General features: G+C 50.6%; 1 protein-coding gene across 1 annotated transcript in view; it reads right to left on the bottom strand.

Moving 5' to 3' along the window:
- Positions 1-22,298, bottom strand: part of ACVR2A (activin A receptor type 2A) — a 100,899-nt gene that overhangs the window by 8,916 nt on the left and 69,685 nt on the right. The window contains exons 3-5 of the mRNA XM_038751126.1: positions 18,633-18,742; positions 18,165-18,319; positions 5,368-5,511 (exon numbers count right to left, since the gene is read on the bottom strand). Of these exons, the coding sequence (XP_038607054.1) occupies positions 5,368-5,511; positions 18,165-18,319; positions 18,633-18,742 (409 nt within the window). The remainder of the gene's footprint in view (positions 1-5,367; positions 5,512-18,164; positions 18,320-18,632; positions 18,743-22,298) is intronic.

The raw sequence follows: 22,298 nt of genomic DNA, 5'->3' as shown, positions 1-22,298 counted from the left end.
TGTACTTCCCAAGCACTTAGTACAGTGCTCTGCACACAGTAAGCGCTCAATAAATATGATTGAATGAATGAATGAACAGTGCTTTTACTATTCTAATTTTACTTTGTTACTATACTTTGTTGTCTGTCTCCCCCTTCTAGACTGTGAGCGCACCATTGGGTAGGGACCGTCTCTAGATGTTGCCAACTTGGACTTCCCAAGCGCTTAGTCCAGTGCTCTGCACACAGTAAGCGCTCAATAAATATGATCGAATGAATGAATGAATGAATGAACAGTGCTTTTACTATTCTATTTATTTTACTTTGTTACTATGTTTTGTTGTCTGTCTCCCCCTTCTAGCCTGTGAGCCCGCCGTTGGGTAGGGACCGTCTCTCTATGTTGCCAACCTGGACTTCCCAAGCACTTAGTCCAGTGCTCTGCACACAGTAAGCGCTCAATAAATACGACCGAATGAATGAATGAATGCATGTGAACCCATGACCTCTGCCTCCAAAGCCCGGGCTCTTTCCACTGAGCCACGCCGCTTCACGGCTCCACGCAAGGACCTCTCGACCTCCCCACCGTGGGTGGGTGTGACCCCGCTGCCGGGCTGCTCCGAGTCCAAAGGGTGACCCCCACCGCGGCGACGGGAGGGGGCTGTGCCCGCACAGCTGGCAGGGATCTCCCGGAGGGCGGGGGTGGCAAACACCCCAAAAACCCTCTCGAGTACGTGGGGAGGGCGAGGAAGGTTTCGGGGTTTGCTCTGGGGAAACGGGCGAAAGAGAGGGGCCGCCAACGGCCTCTCCCAAGTCCAATCTCCGGCTTGGGGCCGAGTCGGTTGGGGGGCTCTGGGGTCGTACGGCGGGCGGCCCACCCCGGGGGCGAGGGGGGCCGCCGTGGCGTGGCACCGGGCCCTCCGAAAGGGAGTCGTCATGGCAAACCCCAACGGGATCCCGGCCATCGACAGGCCCCAGGTTCCAGCTCGCGGCGCTGCAAGAGTCGCCGCCAAATCAGCTCTGGGCCCCAAAATGACACGCGGAGAAACACTTCGGGGAGGGAGAAGCAGAAAAACCCCATTAACACCAAATCTTTACGACGTTTCCCTTTTACCCATTCCCCTGGCACCAAAGTGAAACTCCCCGGTTGAGAATTGAGGGTCCCCAGGGACCCCGCGTTCCACCAAGTTAACAGCTCATTAATCTTGCTGTTTCAGAATGATTTCCGCAAGGTCCCCCTGGAGCCTGTTCACCTTGCCCAGTCTGTGAGGAGAAACTCTATTTTTTTCCCTTTGGAGAACCAACTGTAATGCAGTGCTGCCTCTAATGATAATCATAATCACGATGGTATTTGTTGAGCGCTTACTATGTGCAAAGCGCCGTTCTAAGCGCTGGGGAGGTTACAAGGTGATCAGTTTGCTCAGTCTTCATCCCCATTTTACAGACGAGGGAACTGAGGCCCAGAGAAGTGAAGTGACTTGCCCAAAGTCACCCAGCTGACAAGTGGCAGAGCTGGCATTAGAATAATAATAATAATAATGTTTATTAAGTGCTTACTATGTGCAAAGCACTGTTCTAAGCGCTGGGAAGGTTACAAGGTGATCAGGTTGTCCCACAGGGAGCTCAGTCTTCATTCCCATTTTCCAGATGAGGGAATTGAGGCACAGAGAAGTTAAATGACTTGATAATAATAATAATAATAATAATGGTATTTGTTAAGCACTTACTATATGCAAAGCACTGTTCTAAGTGCTGGGGAGGTTATAATAATAATAATAATAATAATGATAATGATGGCATTTAAGCGCTTACTATATGCAAAGCACTGTTCTAAGCGCTGGGGAGGTTACAATAATAACAATAATAATAATGATGGCATTATTTATTAAGCGCTTACTATGTGCAAAGCACTGTTCTAAGCGCTAGGGAGGTTACAGGGTGATCAGGTTGCCTCACGGGGGGCTCACAGTCTGAATCCCCATTTTACAGGTGAGGTAACTGAGGTCCAGAGAATCAATCAATCAATCAATCGTATTTATTGAGCGCTTACTGTGTGCAAAGCACTGTACTAAGTGCTTGGGAAGTACAAGTTGGCAACATCTAGAGACAGTCCCTACCCAACAGTGGGCTCACAGTCTAAAAGGGGGACTCTAAAAGCGAAGTGAAGTGACTTTCCCAAAGTCACACAGCTGACAGTTGGTGGAGCCGGGATTTGAACCCATGACCTCTGACTCCAAAGCCTGGGCTTTTTCCACTGAGCCATGCTGCTTCTCATGCTGTGCCTCAACCTGAAGCGCGCCTTTAGGACACAATCCACCTCACTGCCATCCCTGGCTTATTTAATGCCCCCTGAAAGAACACCCCGCCGCCACCCCAGCCCCAAAATGGATCCGTTCACTCTGATTAGAGGAAGATTCATTCATCCATTCATTCAATCGTATTTATTGAGCGCTTACTGTGTGCAGAGCACTGTACTGAGCGCTTGGGAAGTCCAAGTCGGCAACATCTAGAGACGGACCCTACCCAACCGAAGGCTCACAGTCTGGAAGGGGGAGACAGACAACAAAACAAAACATATTAACAAAAGAAAATAAACGGAATAAATACGGGGAAGCAGCGTGGCTCAGTGGAAAGAGCCCAGGCTTTGGAGTCAGAGGTCATGAGTTCGAATCCCGGCTCGACCGATTGTCAGCTGTGTGACTTTGGGCAAGTCACTTCACTTCTCTGGGCCTCAGTTACCTCAGCTGTAAAATGGGGATGAAGACTGTGAGCCCCCCGTGGGACAACCTGATCACCTTGTAACCTCCCCAGCGCTTAGAACAGTGCTTTGCACATAGTAAGCGCTTAATAAATGCCATTATCATTATTATTATTATTAAATTGTGCGGCCGTACCCCGGGAGGATCTTCCCTGCGGTCAACCGGCACTGCCCAGGAAGCAGAGGCAGAAAGGGTTTTAACTGTGGTTTCTATAGAGGGGAAGGACACTAATCATCTGGACACCAAACGCTGCTGGGTAGGGACCGTCCCTCTATGTTGCCGACTTGTACTTCCCAAGCGCTTAGTGCAGTGCTCTGCACACAGTAAGCGCTCAATAAATACGATTGATTGAATGAATGAATCTGGAAGCGAGATTCCCCCTTCCCCTGGCTCACAACGCTTAGTTTCTCGCGCTCTCTGCCCAGTGGGTTTGCTCTGACTGGGCTCGCTTCGTTTCCCGTACGGTGAAGGCGGCGGCGGTGCCACCGGCCAACTGGTACTTCCCAAGCACTTAGTACAGTGCTCTGCACACAGTAAGCGCTCGATAAATACGACTGAATGAATGAATGGCCAAGCTAGCCGGTTTTCTCATCAATAGCTTAAAGAGGGAATTCAGTCTCAGGACAGTCATTAGTATCAAACTGCAAATCGCTATGGGATTTCCGATACAGAATTATCGTTATCAGCAGCATTTATGTTCCGGGTCCTATAGAAACAAGACCTGATACTTCCCAAGCGCTTAGGACAGTGCTCTGCACACAGTAAGCGCTCAATCAATACAACAATGAATGAATGGTTCCTTGGCCTTAGGGAGTGCTACAAGGATGTGGCCGGGTTTTTTTCCTTTGAAAAAAACCAGGATTTTGGAAAGTCCTGAGAGCCTCCACACTCCGGTGAACCAGAGGATCAGTTTGAGGCCGTGGGAGAGGATGGTTTATTTGGGTTTTTTTTATTATATTATATTTTATTTTATTTTGTTAATACGTTTTGTTTTGCTGTCTGTCTCCCCCTTCTAGACTGTGAGCCCGCTGTTGGGTAGGGACCGTCTCTAGATGTTGCCGACTTGGACTTCCCAAGCGCTTAGTCCAGTGCTCTGCACACAGTAAGCGCTCAATAAATACGACTGAATGAATGAATGGTTCCTTGGCCTTAGAGAGTGCTACAAGGATGTGGCCGGGTTATTTTCCTTTGAAAAGGACCTGGATTTTGCAAAGTCCTGAGAGCCTCCACACTCTGGTGAGCCAGAAGATCAGTTTGAGGCCGTGGGAGAGGATGGTTTATTTTATTTATTTTTATTATATTTTATTTTATTTTGTTAATATGTTTTCTTTTGCTGTCTGTCTCCCCCTTCTAGACTGTGAGCCCGCGGTTGGGTAGGGACCGTCTCTAGATGTTGCCAACTTGGACTTCCCAAGCGCTTAGTCCAGTGCTCTGCACACAGTAAGCGCTCAATAAATATGATTGAATGAATGACCAAAATCATTCGGGACCCGGGAAACGGGATGTACGTCCAGACACCGTCGCAGCCCCCGGCTGCCTCTGGGCAAACACTGAGGACTCCGAGAACCGCCCAGGGAGCCCGTCTCAGCTCCGTCTCCCGACCGCGGAAACAAGCACAGAGCTCCGACCTTAGGGGCGGCCCCTTCCCCTGACACACGAGCGAGATTCGTATATATGCATATACCTGTATATATGTTTGTATGCATTTATTACTCTATTTATTTTACTTGTACATATTTATTCCATTTATTTTATTTTGTTAATATGTCTTGTTTCGTTGTCTGTCTCCCCCTTCTAGACTGTGAGCCTGCTGTTGGGTAGGGACCGTCTCTATATGTTGACAACTTGGACTTCCCAAGAGCTTAGTACAGTGCTCTGCACACAGTTAGCGCTCAATAAATACGATTGAATGAATGAATGAATAATATATTTGTACATATTTATTACCCTATTTATTTTACTTGTACATATTTACTATTCTATTTTATTTTGTTAATATGTTCTGTCTTGTTGTCTGTCTCCCCCTTTTAGCCTGTGAGCCCACTGTTGGGTAGTGACCGTCTCTAGATGTTGCCGACTTGGGACTTCCCAAGCGCTTAGTACAGTGCTCTGCACACAGTAAGTGCTCAATAAATACCACTGAATGAATGGATATATATTAGTACATATTTATTACTCTATTTTACTTGTACATATTTACTATTCTATTTATTTTATTTTGTTAATATGCTTTGTCTTGCTGTCTGTCTCCCCCTTTTAGCCTGTGAGCCCGCTGTTGGGTAGGGACCGTCTCTGTATGTTGCCAACTTGTACTTCCCAAGCGCTTAGTACAGTGCTCCGCACACAGTAAGTGCTCAATAAATACGATTGAATGAATATATATTTGTACATATTTATTACTCTATTTAACTTGTACATATTTCTTCTATTTTATTTTGTTAATATGTTATGTTTTGTTGTCTGTCTCCCCCTTCTAGACTGTGAGCCCGCTGTTGGGTAGGAACCGTCTCTAGATGCTGCCGACTTGGACTTCCCAAGCGCTTAGTCCAGTGCTCTGCGCACAGTAAGTGCTCAATGAATACGACTGAATGAATGAATGAGACTCGCGGGGGCCGCTCGGAGCTGTCACGTACCTGGATGGGAAAGATTTTGACTGCTACGTATTCATTAAGCAGCTGCGCTTTCCAGACACAACCGAATCGTCCCCGGGCCTTGATCTCGAGCAGCTGCAGCGGCTTCAAACCCAGCAGAGGGGAAGGAGGAGGTGGTCCTGGATCCTGCGGGCGACACACAACGACACAAAAGTGTGACTCTCCCGGGTCTGCCCCGAAGCGTGGGACTGAAGACGGGAGAGACGGACGGGATTTTGGGTCTCCGTACCAATTCCTTGACACGAATCGCGTTCCACCTGTCGCGTCTGGTGAGACACCACGGTCCGGAGCCACTAGGGCAAACCCATCTCGAAGTCTGTTTTGGACTGGGTGAAAACTCAAAGTTTGTGTGGCGTTTTGTCTCCGGAGGGACGACAAACAGCCAACCGTCCGCTGCTTCCAGGGGGACCACGGCCCCGGGGTCCAGCCCCAAACCCCCGCTGAGAAGCAGCGTGGCTCGGCGGAAGGAGCCCGGGCTTTGGAGTCCGAGGTCATGGGTTCAAATCCCGGCTCCGCCGACTGTCAGCTGTGTGACTTGGGGCAAGTCACTTCGCTTCCCTGGGCCTCAGTTACCTCATCTGGAAAATGGGGATGAAGACTGTGAGCCCCCCGTGGGACAACCTGATCACCTTGTATCCTCCCCAGTGCTGAGAACAGTGCTTTGCACATAGTAAGCGCTTAATAAATGCCATCATTATTATTAAGGAAGGCTTGAAATTCTCTCCCTGGACTGTGAGTGCTTTCAGGCAGACAGCACTGATGGCAGAAACTCCCTTATAACCACGTGTTTTTGTCCCCCCGCCCTGTTCGGTTTCCTCCACCTCTGAGCGGAGAATGGTCCACGAGGAACTCTGTAGTGAGCGGCACCCTTTATACCATCACTTGGACCCTGAAACTGGCTCTCACCCCGTGGACGCTACTAGAGACCCAGTCACAACGGCCCGTAACCCCCTTTCGGCCCCGGACACGAGGAATCAGAAAGCGGGAGCAGGAAAAATATTTTCCTGCTGGCTTCCCCCGGCTAGACTGTAAGCTCCTTGAGGGCATTCCGTACTTTCCAAGCCCCGAGTGGGCACTGGATAAATAACCCCTCCTCCTCCTCGGGAATGGGACTTCAAGAAGGCTAGTCCTGGGATCGGTTTAGCCCAGTGCTCTCCACGCAGTAAGTGCTCAATAAATACCACCGTTTGTCCAGCGTGCTGGCTCACTCCGGAAGCTGGGAATGGGAGAGCCAGGATTAGGGATTTGAAACTGTATAACCTGTATATATGTTTGTACATATTTATTACTCTATTTATTTATTTATTTTACTTGTACATATCTATTCTATTTATTTTATTTTGTTAGTATGTTTGGTTTTATTCTCTGTCTCCCCCTTTTAGACTATGAGCCCACTGTTGGGTAGGGACCGTCTCTATATGTTGCCAACTTGTATTTCCCACGCTCTTAGTCCAGTGCTCTGCACACGGTAAGCGCTCAATGAATACGATTGATGATGATGAAACTGAAAGTGTGGGGGGGGGACGGGCCCTGGTGAGAAATGACTTGTTTGCGCGATTCAAAGTGGACTCGGGCTAATAACGCGCCTTGCAACCGCAGTCCGAGAGGAGCCTTAGAGGGGACGGGAAGACGGGAGGGACGGCTTCTCCCTTGTTTAATTAGCCGCCTCTGCTGCGTTGGGCGAACACCTTCCAATTTCCACCACCCACCCTCCTCCCCGCCGCCGGACCCTCAAGCGGCTAGTGAGTTGAACAAACCTTTACGGCCAGTAAACGTGTCGAATCAAACATGCTCTGAACGCTAAAAGCTGGGGTGAAGCTTAAACCTCACAAATTTGAACCCAGACCGGATCCACAACGAAGCAGTTGAAGGCCCAACAGAAAGGCTTTTAATATGACTCCACAAAAAAGTTCCACCCCCATAAAAGCAAACATCAGTGCGTCTTACCTCTATCGTTATATGAAAGGCGTGCTTGTGAAGAAAATAAAAAAAAAAAAACACACAGGCAAAAAGGAATTACGATCTATATCCAAAATGAGATGACAAATGACACACCGATTGTGAGCCCCCGCCATGGGACGACCTGATCACCTTGTAACCTCCCCGGCAGTGCTTTGCACATCGTGAGCGCTTAATAAATGCCGTCATTATTATTATTACTATCAATTGTGACCGGGGAGGAGATGGTTGATTTGTATTTACAGATGGACCCAGTGCTGAGAACGGTGCTCGGCACATAGTAAGCGCTTAGCAAATACCATCATCATTTTATTATTATTATCTTGCCGATGATTATGATGATGATGATTATTATTGTTATTATTATTATTATTATCTTGGCGAGGGTGTTCCATGGAACATTTTACTTTTCCAGAGACGGCCCCGTTAGTTTGGCCAAGATTCAGTCGGTCGCTGCTGACGTTGCAAGATCGGACAGACACGAAACGACGCGAGCCCATGGTCTGAATACCCCCAACACGGATACACACAAAAGACACAAACACACACACACACACAATCTCACGGTCCCTGGAGCCCAAGTGGGTTTTCAAGAGACACCAGAGGGCACTGCTGGCTTTTCCAAAGCGCGGAAACAGTCCGGAACGCGCGCCGGGGGAGCCATTTCCGGAACACCGAGCGCGCCACAAAAAGCTCCGCAATATGAAACCCGCCGTATTCCGCCAGCAGCAAGGAGAGAATCGAACGGAGAAGGAAGGAGACAATCCGATCGGGAGGGATTTAGGGATTAGGGGGGCCCTAATAAAGTTCACTCATTCATTCAATCGCATTTAGTGAGCGCTTACTGTGTGCAGAGCGCTGCACTAAGTGCTTGGGAAGTACAAGTTGGCGACCTCAATCTCTGCTGGTAATAATAATAATGATGATGATGGCATTTGTTAAGCGCTTACTGTGTGCCAAGCACTGGTCGAAGCGCTGGGGAGGTTACAAGGTGATCGGGTGGTCCCACGGGGGGCGCACAGTCTTCATCCCCATTTTACAGATGAGGGAACTGAGGCCCAGAGAAGTGAAGTGACTTGCCCAAAGTCACCCAGCTGACAACTGGTGGAGCCGGGATTTGAACCCCTGACCTCTGACTCCAAAGCCCGGGCTCTTTCCACTGAGCCACGCTGCTTCTCCACGGTAGAAGACAGGAGGGGCATTTCAGAAGGGTGCCTGCCGACCTGGGCCCCAACAGGGATTCGACCTTACTCGAGAGCTGCTCAGTGGTCTTCCCACTGCACCATTCATTCATTCATTCAATTGTATTTATTGAGCGCTTACTGTGTGCAGAGCACTGTACTAAGCGCTTAGGAAGTCCAAGTTGGCAACATATAGAGACGGTCCCTACCCACCAGTGGGCTCACAGTCTAGAAGGTGGGCTCACAGTCTACCCACCCCTGTCCTTCTTCCTGCTCAGTCCTCGCCACGGGGGAGTGGCCTAAGGAGAGAAGGAGACCGGCCCCAGGGATTTAGGGGAATCAAGCGCTGACACCCGTGTGACCGCCCACACGTCTAAAAACCATGAGGGCGGGGGGGATCCCTCCACTGTTACCGACCCTTTGGGGCACAATGGTTCCAAGATTTCAACGACTAAATTGGAAACGGCTCTCGAAATGGAGACCCGTGCCGGTTCAGGCCCTCAGTGGGACCGCTCTCCCTCTGGCCAGAAAGATGTCCGTGTTCCCCTTTTCTGCTCTTAATAATAACAATGGCATTTATTAAGCACTTGCTATGTGCAAAGCACTGTTCTAAGCGCTGGGGAGGTTACAAGGTGATCAGATTTTCCCACATGGGGCTCACAGTCTTCATCCCCATTTTACAGATGAGGTCACTGAGGCCCAGAGAAGTGAAGTGACTTTCATTCATTCAATTGCATTTACTGAGTGCTTATTGTGTGCACAGCACTGGACTAAGCACTTGGGAAGTCCAAGTTGGCAACATCTAGAGATGGTCCCTACCCAACAGCGGGCTCACAGTCTAGAAGGGGGAGACAGACAACAAAACATATTAACAAAATAAAATAAATAGAATAAATATGTACAAATAAAATAAATAATAATAAATCCGTACAAACATAGATACATATATACAGGTGCTGTGGGGAGGGGAAGAAGGTAAGGCGGGAGGATGGGGAGGGGGAGGAGGGGGCTCAGGCTGGGACTTGCCCAAAGTCCCACAGCTGACAAGTGGCAGAGCCGGGATTTGAACCCATGGCCTCTGACTCCAAAGCCCGGGCTCTTTCCACTGAGCCACGCCGCTTCTCTTGAGTTGCCGGGGCTTAGACTAAGTGCTGGGCTGGAAAGCAATCTAAGCTGAAGAAGAATCCAATTTTCAGCAACCGATTTGTCACTGCCAGGTACGTGTATCGGGCATGTTTTTCTCCTCCCTTTCTTGAGCCGAATCCCACGGTATCGCATCTGGGCCGCTTACCGTTGGCCGCCAAGAAAACGATCCGGCCAAGCACACCGGGGGCAGGGGCTCGTTCGGATCCCGGACGGGCCTTGGCGGCAACTACGGGCACTCATTCCACCTGGTTCGGATGAGCGCGGTCCGAGTTGGGGGGTCAGAGCCCTTCCCCTTCAGAGCCCCGGGAAAAAACCCAACGCGTGATCCTTAAGAGCGAGGGGAAGGGGTACCCCCGCGGGAATCAGATGCGTGTTGCTCAAAGGGCGAGAGCCTCTTGACCCTTGGGTGGCTCACCCGGAGGACACGAAGGATGGGCCAGGCTTGGGAAGGAAGGAAAGAAATGGCTATGGGGGTGAAGAAGAGGAGGAGGAAGACAGAGGTCAGGGAAGGAACAGGAGCCTGTAATCCCAAACAGGGCAGTCAGGAAGTTACTGCTCCACGTTTCACCCCCCGGAGCCAACTCCAGACACGGAAAACCCACACCGTTCGGGAACAACCGTCCGCCCGCCAAGCGGGTATTGTGTCCCTACAAGGAGCAGCAGATGCCGAGAACCGAGCTTGCTCCCGTGGTAAGGAACAAAGGACATTCTTCGGCCCACGACCGCCTGATTCAGAGCATTCCTTTTACCGTGAAAAGGGCAGGGATCCGTTTCCCCTCGCAACCTCTAGCTTAAGTCCCGCTGAAGGAGCAGGAAGGCGTCTATCTGCTGCTGAGTGGAAAGGGGAGGGGCTGCTTGCTCCGCGCCCAGCGGTTTGAAGGTGCCCATCAATCGGGGTATTTACTGAGCGCTTCCTGTGGACAGAGCTGTGCTTTACTAGGCGCTTGGGAGAGTCTAATAGAAGAGAGGAGTAGCACAGTGGAGTGGATAGCGCATGTAGTATTATTATTCAGAGTTGGTGATTTGCGGGCCATGTCTAGGTTGGTCTGGCCCTGGGGTTTCCTCGGACAATTCTGGGCTACCCAAGCGTCCCACCCACCTTGGGGGACCAATTCCCAAAAGGCCCAGAAGGACACCCGCTTTCCAAAATTCCCCCTCGACAGCTCCGGGCCAGAACGAAGCGAGGTCTCAACCCGGGGAGCTTTAGAGGAAGGGATTCTGGGTGAGGCAGGTGCCGCTTTCTAACCGATCGCCGAACACCTGTATTTCCACGGGCCCGCTCCCTCCCCGGGAGACTGTAGGAAGCCATTCTTCCACAGGTCTGGATTTGTTTGGGATGGGGAGGAGATGAGATGCGACTGACAAGATCGACATGAGCCCAAGAGAACAGAGGCACTCCACTAAACACACACAAAACAGTTCCAGAGTCAAGAAGCGGCTCCCTGCCCAGAATGGATGCTCCCTGAGGGTGAGAAGCTACTTGGGGGGGCTGGGGGGAGGGCCAGCGCTCCGTTTACAGGGTCTGAACCAGCTGGACTCAAAACCCCACCCCCACGTGAGTGGAACCTCTTGGGGAAGCCGGCTGGAGAAGTGGCCGACTCCGGTGGATCCCCAGGATTTGATCCCCCCGGGCCGGACGGCCTTCCCGCTGCCCCCTCTCCACCGGGAGTCTCCGTCCCTGCCCACCACTCTGTCCTGGATGAGGAAGAGAAGGCCGAGGAGGAAGAAAGGGAGGAATGGAGGAGTCGCCTTCTTCCTGGCCAGTTCTCGGCTTCTGGTCCAGATCTGCCCCTCTGTCCCTTCTGATCTTCCCCTCTCCTACCACCTCACACCCTGCCGTCGCTCGGGGTAGGACTCTCAGACCGCTGCCCACTTGACTCCCACAGTTTTCAATTCCTTTCATCCACTCCTCGGGGATGCCCTCCAATCTAACTTCCACACTCTCCACTCCAACAAAACTGGCAGGACTAAGGCCACTGTGCCGCCCACCCCCACCCCACTCTTGGCCAAATCCCAAAGGGTCTTTTCGCCCAAATCCTTGTCCGGCCCTGTCTGGCTTCACCCTTCCCTGCGGTCCCCCTCTAGCCTGTGAGCCCACTGTTGGGTAGGGACCATCTCTATATGTTGCCAACTTGCACTTCCCAAGCGCTCAGTCCAGTGCTCTGCACTCGGTAAGCGCTCAATAAATAATTAGAGAAGCAGCGTGGCCAAGTGGAAAGAGCCCGGGCTTTGGAGTCAGAAGTCATGGGTTCAAATCCCGGCTCTGCCAATTGTCAGCTGTGTGACTTTGGGTGAGTCACTTCACTTCTCTGGGCCTCAGTTACCTCATCGGTAAAATGGGGATGAAGACTGGGAGGCCCCCCGTGGGACAACCTGATCACTTTGTAACCTCCCCAGCGCTTAGAACAGTGCTTGCACATAGTAAGCGCTTAATGAAAGCTATCATTATAATAAATACGACTGAATGAATGAATGAAGGGTCCCGTGGACCCTTCTTCTCGACAACTCTCCAAGCCCATAATCAAGGTGTCCCGACATCTCATCTCCCGCGCTAACCGATATATTTGAGGCGTTATCAAACCTGTGGTGGGGAGTTCCTGGCCAACACAAGCCAGGAGGGCCAGAAGGGCCAGGAGAGCCAATTCCAGGGCACCATCACCCCACGTTCAACCCCTAAAGGGTATGTGCCCCGTAGAAGTCGGTGCTTAAGAGTAGAACCACATCCGCATGTGTCTCGTAGCCCCACTGGCTTTCAGCTTTCTGCTGAAAGCTTCCTTCCTTCTAGACTGTGAGCCCGCTGTTGGGTAGGGACCATCTCTAGATGTTGCCAAGTTGCCAGTGCTCTGCACACAGTAAGTGCTCAATAAATACAACTGAATGAATGAATGCTGGCAGTTCATCCCAATGTCTTCCTTCCTTCTAGACTGTGAGCCCGCTGTTGGGTAGGGACTGTCTCTAGATGTTGCCAAGTTGCCAGTGCTCTGCACACAGTAAGTGCTCAATAAATACGACTGAATGAATGAATGCTGGCAGTTCATCCCGACGTAAACTCGGCTTTGCTCAGCCCACTAACAGTTGAGGAGAGTTTCACGAACCTCCACCACCCCATTTTCGCCCTGACCCCCATTACCTCCGCTAATATGGGTCCACGGACCTCAAGGACTATTTAAAAATCATATCAAAAAGCCCCAAACTAGGTGATTCAAATGCTTTTCCAAGCCTCTTTTCAATAATAATAATAATTTTAGACTGTGAGCCCACTGTTGGGTAGGGACTGTCTCTATATGTTGCCATCTTGTACTTCCCAAGCGCTTAGTACAGTGCTCTGCACACACTGAGCACTCAATAAATACGACTGATTTATTAAGCACTTACTATGTGCAAAGAACTGTTCTAAGTGCTGGGGAGGTTACAAGGTGATCAGGTTGTCCCACAGGGAGGCTTACAGTCTTAATCCCCATTTTGCAGATGAGGTAACTGAGGCCCAGAGAAGTGAAGTGACTTACCCAAAGTCACACAGCTGACAATTGGAGGAGCTGGGATTTGAATAATAATAATAATAATAATAATAATGGCATTTGTTAAGCACTTACTATGTGCAAATCACTGTTCTAAGCGCTGGGGAGGATACAAGGTGATCAGATTGTCCCACGTGGGGCTCACAGTCTTAATCCCCATTTTACAGATGAGGGAACTGAGGCCCAGAGAAGCAAAGTGACTTGCAATGTCACAAAGCTGACAAGTGATGGAGCCGGGATTAGAACCCAGGACCTCTGACTTGCAAGTCTGTGCTCTTTCCGCTGAGCCCCGCTGCACCTCCCTGCTTACTGAAAGCCACCAGCGTTGTATCATAATGAGGAAAAATGTGCAACCGAGGCTTGTCAAGGGTGAGTCTGTAGAGTTTCTACTGGGTCCCTGGTTACCGAGGGAGAGAGAGGCAACAAAAACCCGCAGTATTTCGGCGGCTTTGGTGGATGTTTAAAAAGGAAGACCACCATAAACAATCCGCAGGTGGACAGTTCTTGCCTCTGAGCTATCAGCCCACCCATTTTTAACGGTGAACCGAGCTGAACGTCTTTCGTCTCTCTGAATTAGGAGAAGCCGAATGCAGGCCATCACAGCCATCAGAAAGAGTGCACTGGGCAATCTATCAATCAATCAATCGTATTTATTGAGCGCTTACTGTGTGCAGAGCACTGTACTAAGCGCTTGGGGAGTACAAGTTGGCAACATATAGAGACAGTCCCTACCCAACACTGGGCTCACAGAGGGAAGACACCCTTTCCCCCCAGCCCCCAACATACCCCAATTTAAGTCAGCATTCATTCAATTGTATCGTATTTATTGAGTGCTTATTGTGTACAGAGTATTGTACTAAGCGCTTGGGAAGTCCAAGTTGGCAACATCTAGAGATGGTCCCTACCCAACAGTGGGCTCACAGTCTAGAAGGGGGAGCAAAACAAAACATACTAACAAAATAAAATAAATAGAATGGGATATCCAAGGCAGGGGCTGCCCAGGCCCCGGGCCCGCCCACGGAGACACTACTGGCATCACACTCCCTCCCTCAGGGTGGTCCGGTCCCCGAAGCAGTGCTGTGGGGCAACAAACGAAGGCAGCCTGTTGGAAAGTCCGGCCTCAGGCCACAACGCCAGGGGACAAACACGGCCGCTCCGCTCTCCCATCACCTCCCATTTCCATCATCTCCTCCCAGTCTCCCCTTTCCTTAGGGTGGCAGGGGTGTCCACATTGGGTCCGGCCTGCCCAAATCCTGGCTGCTCAGTGTAGCGTCCCAGGCCGCACCCAAATGCAGCGTGGCTCAGTGGAAAGAGCCCGGGCTTTGGAGTCAGAGGCCATGGGTTCAAATCCCGGCTCCGCCGCTTGTCAGCAGGGTGACTTCGGGCAAGTCACTTCACTTCTCTGGCCCTCAGTTTCCTCATCTGGAAAATGGGGATTAAGACTGTGAGCCCCACAGCCTGATCACCTTGTAACCTCCCCAGCACTTAGAATGGTGCTTGGCACATAGTAAGTGCTTAACAAATACCATTATTATTATTATTATTATAGTAAGCGCATAACAAATACCAACATTATTATTATTATTATTGTTATTAATCGGGTTCCAGTCAGCTACCCAAGGTGAGTTCAAACCCCACAAATGGTTGGGCGGGTTCCCTCATGCTTAAATCAATCAATCGTATTTATTGAGTGCTTACTTTGTGCAGAGCCCAGAGTTTCTGCCCCATTCTACTGGAGAGAAGGGATGCGTCAGGAGATCAGGTGGACAGTTCAACCGGCCTGCCATAGTGAAATTCGGCAAGAACAGAGAGGAACTCCACACAGCTACCTTCCTTGGGTCTCTGCCCTCCTTAGTCTGTAGGCAGAGCATCTTACCACCCCAAATCGGCCTTCCACGTATGGAAGTTCAGCTCCCAAGTGGTTATAAAAGGGGGTGAGGCCAGCTCATAAACACCACGATTTCCTCCAACCTCAGGCCTTTAATGGAAGAGCCCGCCCCTCCATTCTCTCGTAAACCCATGACTCAAAAGGTGCTACAGAAATTCATCAACCATCGCTTCGCTCGTGGAAAGTTGAAAGGGCTCCCCACTTAAGGATGAAAGATAACTTTGATCCTGGGGGTTGGCGGGGGGGAAGGGACTCCAGGTTCAAAGGCGCTCGGGGGTTCAGGTCATAAGCACCAGACACGGAGGACCCCGACGTTCATTTTCTGATCACCCGATAAAAACCGAGGCCCCAAGAGTTGAGCAGCCCTTCATCGGTCAGGTTTTATGGGCTCCAGAAGCAGCCGGACACTTCCACGGATGTGCCTCTCGAATGTACTCCATCATCATCATCATCATCATCATCATCAATCGTATTTATTGAGTGCTTACTGTGTGCAGAGCACTGTACTAAGTGCTTGGGAAGTACAAGTTGGCAACATATAGAGACAGTCCCTACCCAACAGTGGGCTCACAGTCTAAAAGGGGGAGACAGAGAACAAAACCAAACATACTAGCAAAATAAAATAAATAGAATAGATATGTACAAGTAAAATAAATCGAGTAACAAATATGTACAAACATATATGCATATACACAGGTGCTGTGGGGAAGGGAAGGAGGTAAGATGGGGGGGGGATGGAGTCCCCTTCCCCTCATTTTGTTGGTGGGGTAGAACTATGCACACTCAAAAGAGACAATTTCATCGTGGAACGTGGATTTCCCGCGGTGGGTTTTAAACCGCTTCATGTCATCATCATCATCATCATCAATCGTATTTATTGAGCGCTTACTGTGTGCAGAGCACTGTACTAAGCGCTTGGGAAGTACAAATTGGCAACATATAGAGACAGTCCCTACCCAACAGTGGGCTCAAGGGGCAACTGTAATCACACTGACGCCCCTGACTGTGTCACGCACCACTCACTGGGTTGGAAGCGGTCAGTCGCTTTAAGGATCTAAACCCTACAAGTGGGGGGGAGATACTCATGGTGAGCTTCCCAACTGCTCCGGGATCTTCCCAAGATTTGGCTTGGCTCACTGCTTCTCAACAGGGATGCTAAGGAAATCTGTAGGATTGAATCTGGGGAGCATAGAGCCGTCTGACCTCTTTGGCCAAATCCGCTCCCAATCTCCCCCAAAACGATGTACGCTCTCCGAGAGGGAACTCCTTAGCTGAGCATGAGAGCTCTTGCCCTCTTTCCGCAGCCCCGCTCAGATTGCTTTTAATCGGTGCCGGGCCATTTCCAGATGGTTTTTTTGGGTCCAACGTCTGGGAAAGAAATGGAAGGTCTGACTTTCCTAAGCCTAGCTGGGGTGCCCACGTCATCATCACCATCATCAATCGTATTTATTGAGCGCTTACTGTGTGCACAGCACTGTACTAAGCGCTTGGGAAGTACAAGTTGGCAACACCAGCGGGGTGCCGCCACCAGCGTGGGGCGGGGAGGGTGACCTCACTGAGCCGCCTCTTGGGGTCAGAGAGGGAGCTAAGATGACGGCACACAAAGCGACCCCTGCCCCCGGGCCCCAAGGGGAGAAGCATTTTGCCCGCCTTCCCCCCTGCCTGGGGGACCGGCGGTCCAGGGCTAGAATAACAAGAACAATAATAATAAAAATTCATTCAATCGTATTTACTGAGCGCTCACTATGTGCAGAGCACTGTACTAAGCGCTTGAGTAATAATAATAATTATGGGACTTGTTAAGTGCTTACTATGTAATAATAATAATAATGATGATGGTATTTGTTAAGCGCTTACTATGTGCGAAGCATTGTTCTAAGCGCTGGGGGGATACAAGGTGATCCGGTTGTCCCACGTGGGGCTCACAGTCTTAATCTCCATTTTACAGATGAGGTAACAGGCCCGGAGAAGTGAAGCAACTTGATCAAAGTCACACAGCTGACAATTGGCGGAGCCGGGACTTGAACCCATGACCTCTGACTCCAAAGCCCGGGCTCCTTCCACTGAGCCACGCTGCTTTGTTCTAAGCACTGGGATAGACAAAAGTTAGTCGGGTTGGACAAAGTCCCTGTCCCACATGGGGCTCACACTCTCTTCATCCCCATTTCCCAGATGAGGTAACTGAGGCCCAGAGAAGTGACCTGCCCAAGGTCACACCGCAGACATGTGGCAGAGCCAGGATTAGAACCCATTACCTGCACCCAGTCCAGACTCCCGCCCCCGCCCCTCCCTGATCCACTGAGCTGCCTGCCAGATGGACGTGAGGGCAGTGCCTAATAATAATAATAATGGCATTTATTAAGCACTTACTATGTGTAAATCACTGTTCTAAGCGCTGGGGAGGTTACAAGGTGATCAGGCTGTCCCACGGGGGGCTCCCAGTCTTCATCCCCATTTTACAGATGAGGGAACTGAGGCTCAGAGAAATGAAGTGACTTGGCCAAAGTCACCCAGCTGACAAGGAAGAAACTGATAATAATAATAATAATAATGTTGGTATTTGTTAAGCGCTTACTATGTGCAAAGCACTGTTCTAAGCGCTGGGAAGTTTACAAGGTGATCAGGTTGTCCCATGGGGGGGGGCTCACAATTTTTATCCCCATTTTACAGATGAGGTAACTGAGGCACAGAGAAGTTAAGTGACTTGCCCAAAGTCACACAGCTGACAGTTGGCAGAGCCGGGATTTGAACCCATGACCTCTGACTCCAAAGCCCAGGTTCTTTCCACTGAGCCACAGCAGCTTCTCGATATGATATGAAGCAACTCGGACAATCAGAGCTTGCCTTCATCGGTCATGAGATCCTACGACGGAGCCTTTCTTCGATCGGTCGATAGCACGTATCGAGCGCTCACTGTGGGCACAGCACTGTGCTAAGCCCTCTGGGGTGGGGGGTAATGATACAACAGAGTAGGTAGAAGCGTTCCCTGCCCACGATGGGCTGACAGTCTTAGAGGGGTTGTTTCCACGACTGTTCTACTAGAGATTCCTCGCCGGCAAACGGTTGGTTCCACGGACGCTCACCTACCTGGGTGGGGACAAGCACCGGAGGATAGGCCAGCTTGTGATGCCTATAGATCCAAAACGCAAAGAGGATAGCCACAGCGATTCCCATCAGGGGCACCAGCGCGTAAAGCAAGGTACTGAACAGGGCGGGCTTGGGGGGGACCGGATTGGAAGTTGCTGTGGATAAGAAGGAGGGAAGGGGGGGAAAAAAAAATAAAAATCACTGCTTTCACATTCGCTGTGCCGGTCCCAGACCCCAGCGTCATCCCGAGCCTAGAGTTCTCCAGGTTGAATCCATAATCACCCGCGGGCCGGGGCAGAAACTGGGGAGAGGCCCGGGAGACGTGGAAAGAGAGGGGAGCAAAGGTTGGCTGTGCCCGGCCCCCCATCCAACATACAGCCCTCTCTATTTATAAACATCCCAAAACGCCACCCAAAGCCCCGCCCTCCCGCCCACCAGGAGATTCAAAATATCTTGTGTGCCACTTACGTTGTGTGACCTCCATTTCTGGAAAATAGAAGAACCTTTCGTTACACATGTTGCCTTCGCAGCAGCAGAAAAACACTTCAGGGCTGTCCTTTTTTTCTACGCAGTCGGTTCTGAAAACAGAAGACCAGGAAACCTTCAGAGTCAAAGGGGGAGGCTCAACTTTCAGGTTGGCTTACCCCGCAGGCCCACTTTTGGAGTTGGAGGAGGAAACTCATAATAATAATAATAATGATGGCATTTATTAGGCGCTTACGGTGTGCAAAGCACTGTTCCAAGCGCTGGGGAGGTTACAAGATGATCAGGGTGTCCCGGGGGGGCTCACAGTCTTCATCCCCATTTGACAGATGAGGGAACTGAGGCCCAGAGAAGTGGAGTGACTTGCCCAAAGTCACACGGCTGACAAGTGGTGGAGCCGGGATTTGAACCCCTGACCTCTGACTTCAAAGCCCGGGCTCTTTCCACTGAGCCTCCCTTCTAGACTGTGAGCCCACTGTTGGGTAGGGACCGTCTCTAGATGTTGCCAACTTGTACTTCCCAAGCGCTTAGTCCAGTGCTCTGCACACAGTAAGCGCTCAATAAATACGATTGAATGAATGAATGAATGAATGAATGAGCCATGGTGCTTCTCACGACACAAGCATTTCAAATCACTTTCAAGATCTCTTTTGTTCGTACCGTTCAATCGCCACTGATTCTCGGACCCGAAGAGCGGACATAACCTATTACCGAACCTTGTCAGACGACTAATTCACTCAGATGCTTTCTGCAGGGTGACCAAAGGTTCTTCTGTACCTTGAGGACGGCGGGTGACCCTGGTTTGTTTCCTTTAAATACCCAGATCGAACCGACCCAAGGGATAATCAGCTGAGTGTTTTCATTTAGAAAAACGATGTGGTATGTGTGGGGCTGATGTGGGAAGGCAGCCCACTCACAGAAGACAAGAAGTATAAGAACCCGAGAGGGCCGCCCCACCCTCTCCCCACCCTCCTCTGCAATTTCTAGCAGAGGGAGAGCCTCTCCTTGCCCCGCTTTCAACAGATCCAAAGTACAACCCAAGTCCTTGAGGATGTTATTGTACCAAGACTATAAACAACATCCTTGGGAGAGAGGAAGATGGACGGGTTCTGTCCTCTGGACTGGCCAAGGATCTTTGAGGAACAAAATCTCGGTAAACAAGCCCAAGTCTTTTTTTCTTTTTTCAGTGTTATCAAGCGCTTACTATGTATCAGGTGCTGTGCTAAGCCCTGGGATAGATGCAAGATAATTAGGTTGGACGCATGAGGCTCGGTCTTAAATCCCCCTTTTACAGATGAGGAAACTGAGGCAGAGAAGGTGGGGGACTTGCCCAACATCACAGAGCAAATAAACGGCATAGCCGGGATCAGAACCCAGGTCCTTCTGACTTCTGGGGTCGTGCGCCATCCACTAACTCACTCTGCTTCGTAGTCACTGATGAGGTCCTGAAACCGGCTCAGTAATCAGGCAGAGGTTACCCCCACACCCCGGGGGTAGGGGAGGAGGAAACGAAAGAGGGTCGCAATTGCAGAGCGCTTAGCACAGTGCTCTGCACCCAGTAAGCGCTCAATAAATACGATTGAATGAATGAATGAAATGGGGATAAACCCAGGGGGAGGCTGGGCTGGAGGAGAAGGGGAAGGGCACAGAGGGAATTCTGACTCCACGGGACTCCTCAAAGGGGCTACGGAAGGTCAAAACAAGAATCACGTTCCTTGCCCTCAAGAAGCTTACAATCGAGTGGATTTCTCCGACTGAAATGGTGCTCTGCTGAGGACTGACTGGAGACGGGATGCCAGGTGTCCGGGCAGTTGTCCAGGGAGCAGCTTTGCGCTTTGAGGGCCTGACTGCCCCCCAGCACAACCCACACAGGCCCCCCGCCACCCCTCTCCATGTGCTGTGACCCGGTCGTTGGTAGAAAAACAAGAGTTCTACTTCAGGGGTCCCCGGAACATCTCGAGGCCATCATAAGTGCCCCCACGTGTGCCCGCAAACGTGACCCGCGGGCACGTCTCGCGGTGCCCGGCTCCCGGACACCGAGCCGTCGGTGAGCCGTCCGTTGCCCGGGCTACCGAGTAGGGCGGCTCAGACTCATGACTGGTGCCAGGCTCTCTAGAATTGCACATTTGTTGTTTCTGTGCAATGTAGGCTTGGTTCCACTTTCCTCAGAGGGCTAGCTGAGTTGTCCGGCTCGAGTCGTCATCATCTATGGTATTTACCGAGTGCTTATTAGGTGCAGAGCACTTTACAGAGCACTCACAGGAGTACAACACAGTAGTTGCCAGACTCGTTCCCTGCCCACGACGAGCTTACAGTTTAAAGGGGAAGACAGACGTTAATCTAAATAAAGAATTTAAAGTATATCATTTAAAGATATGCACAGAAGTGTTGTGAGGCAAATAGCCAACGTCGAAAGTCACAGATCCAAGCGCAAAGATGACGCAGAAGGGAGAAGGAGCCGGGGAAAAGAGGGCTTCCATCGGGGAAGGCCGCTTGGAGGAGACGTGACAGAGGAGAGCCCGGCCAGGCTCTGAGACGTGCTGGGGTCCGAGGGGGTGTAACTTGGATTTTGACCATTTTAACGACGCTTCGAGATGGATCTTGGAGAACTTCGGGTCCTCCCTGGCTGCAACCGGGACCTGCCAATCAGCTAGGAACGCATCCTGCATCCCGACCCATTCTGGAAAAGCACTGGACTAGCACTGGGCCAAAGGCAAGATTGCAGAACCCAAACAGGAGTTTCCCTTTCTGAAACCCAAGGGATTAGCGGTGTTCAGTGTGAATGGGAGGTAGGCATCCCTTGCATTCACTGGGTATTTTGGGGCTGGCCAAGGGCTCTGAGTGCAAGATGCTTTGGGGACCTCCAAATTATGGTCAGGGCGGGAGGAAGATGGAAAGGGTGGAAGCGATTGAAGGGCGAATCACGAGTAAAATCTCTTCCTCTGCCCTGTTACGGGAAAGTCTTTAAAGCCCCTTAGTTTCGGGGGCCTGGGCTTCATGAAGACCAGCGACTGCTAACACGCTGCAGAGGGACCAGTTTTAGGGAGTTTCAGAAAGTGGTCCAAATGGCCACTGGTCCCATCTTTCCAGGTGTTTCCCCATTAACTCAGTCAAAGATTCGTTCAGATGCTAGTTGTGGTGAGAGAGGGAAAAGGACACGATCCCGGCTCTTCAAACCGTTTTTCCAGCTCTGAAACCACGGATCCTCCTGACCCCCCGGGAGCAGATGACAGTAGTGGCCGTACTAATAATGGCATTTATTAAGCGCTCACTATGTGCAAAGCACTATTCTAAGTGCTGGAGCCTAGTCCATTTCACGCACCTTTCTTTTCCCCAATTAACCAAACAAAAAAGACAAAAAAAAGAAGGGAGGACGGGAGAAGGGGAAAAGGTGTCAACACAAGACTTGACTAGAACAATCAAGAAAACCAAAAACTGTCCCTTCTAAGTATGGGAAACCAAGACTAGATAGGGCGGGGCAGAAAAGTCACCGTGCTTTATAAAAATGTCTTTTTCCATTGACCTGTGCTGAACCGCATTCAAACTCCAGACAAACTCCAAACCCATCCTTCCTAGGGGCAAGTTGGACTCTCCGCATCAGTCTTTGACAAGGGAAATCAAAATGAAAATTTCAAACGCCGCACGCCAAAT

This window comes from Tachyglossus aculeatus, chromosome 9, assembly GCF_015852505.1.
Source record: "Tachyglossus aculeatus isolate mTacAcu1 chromosome 9, mTacAcu1.pri, whole genome shotgun sequence".
Lineage (NCBI taxonomy): Eukaryota > Metazoa > Chordata > Mammalia > Monotremata > Tachyglossidae > Tachyglossus > Tachyglossus aculeatus.
The sequence above is the reverse complement of the archived record's forward strand: the minus strand, read 5'-3'. Positions and strand labels throughout refer to the sequence as shown.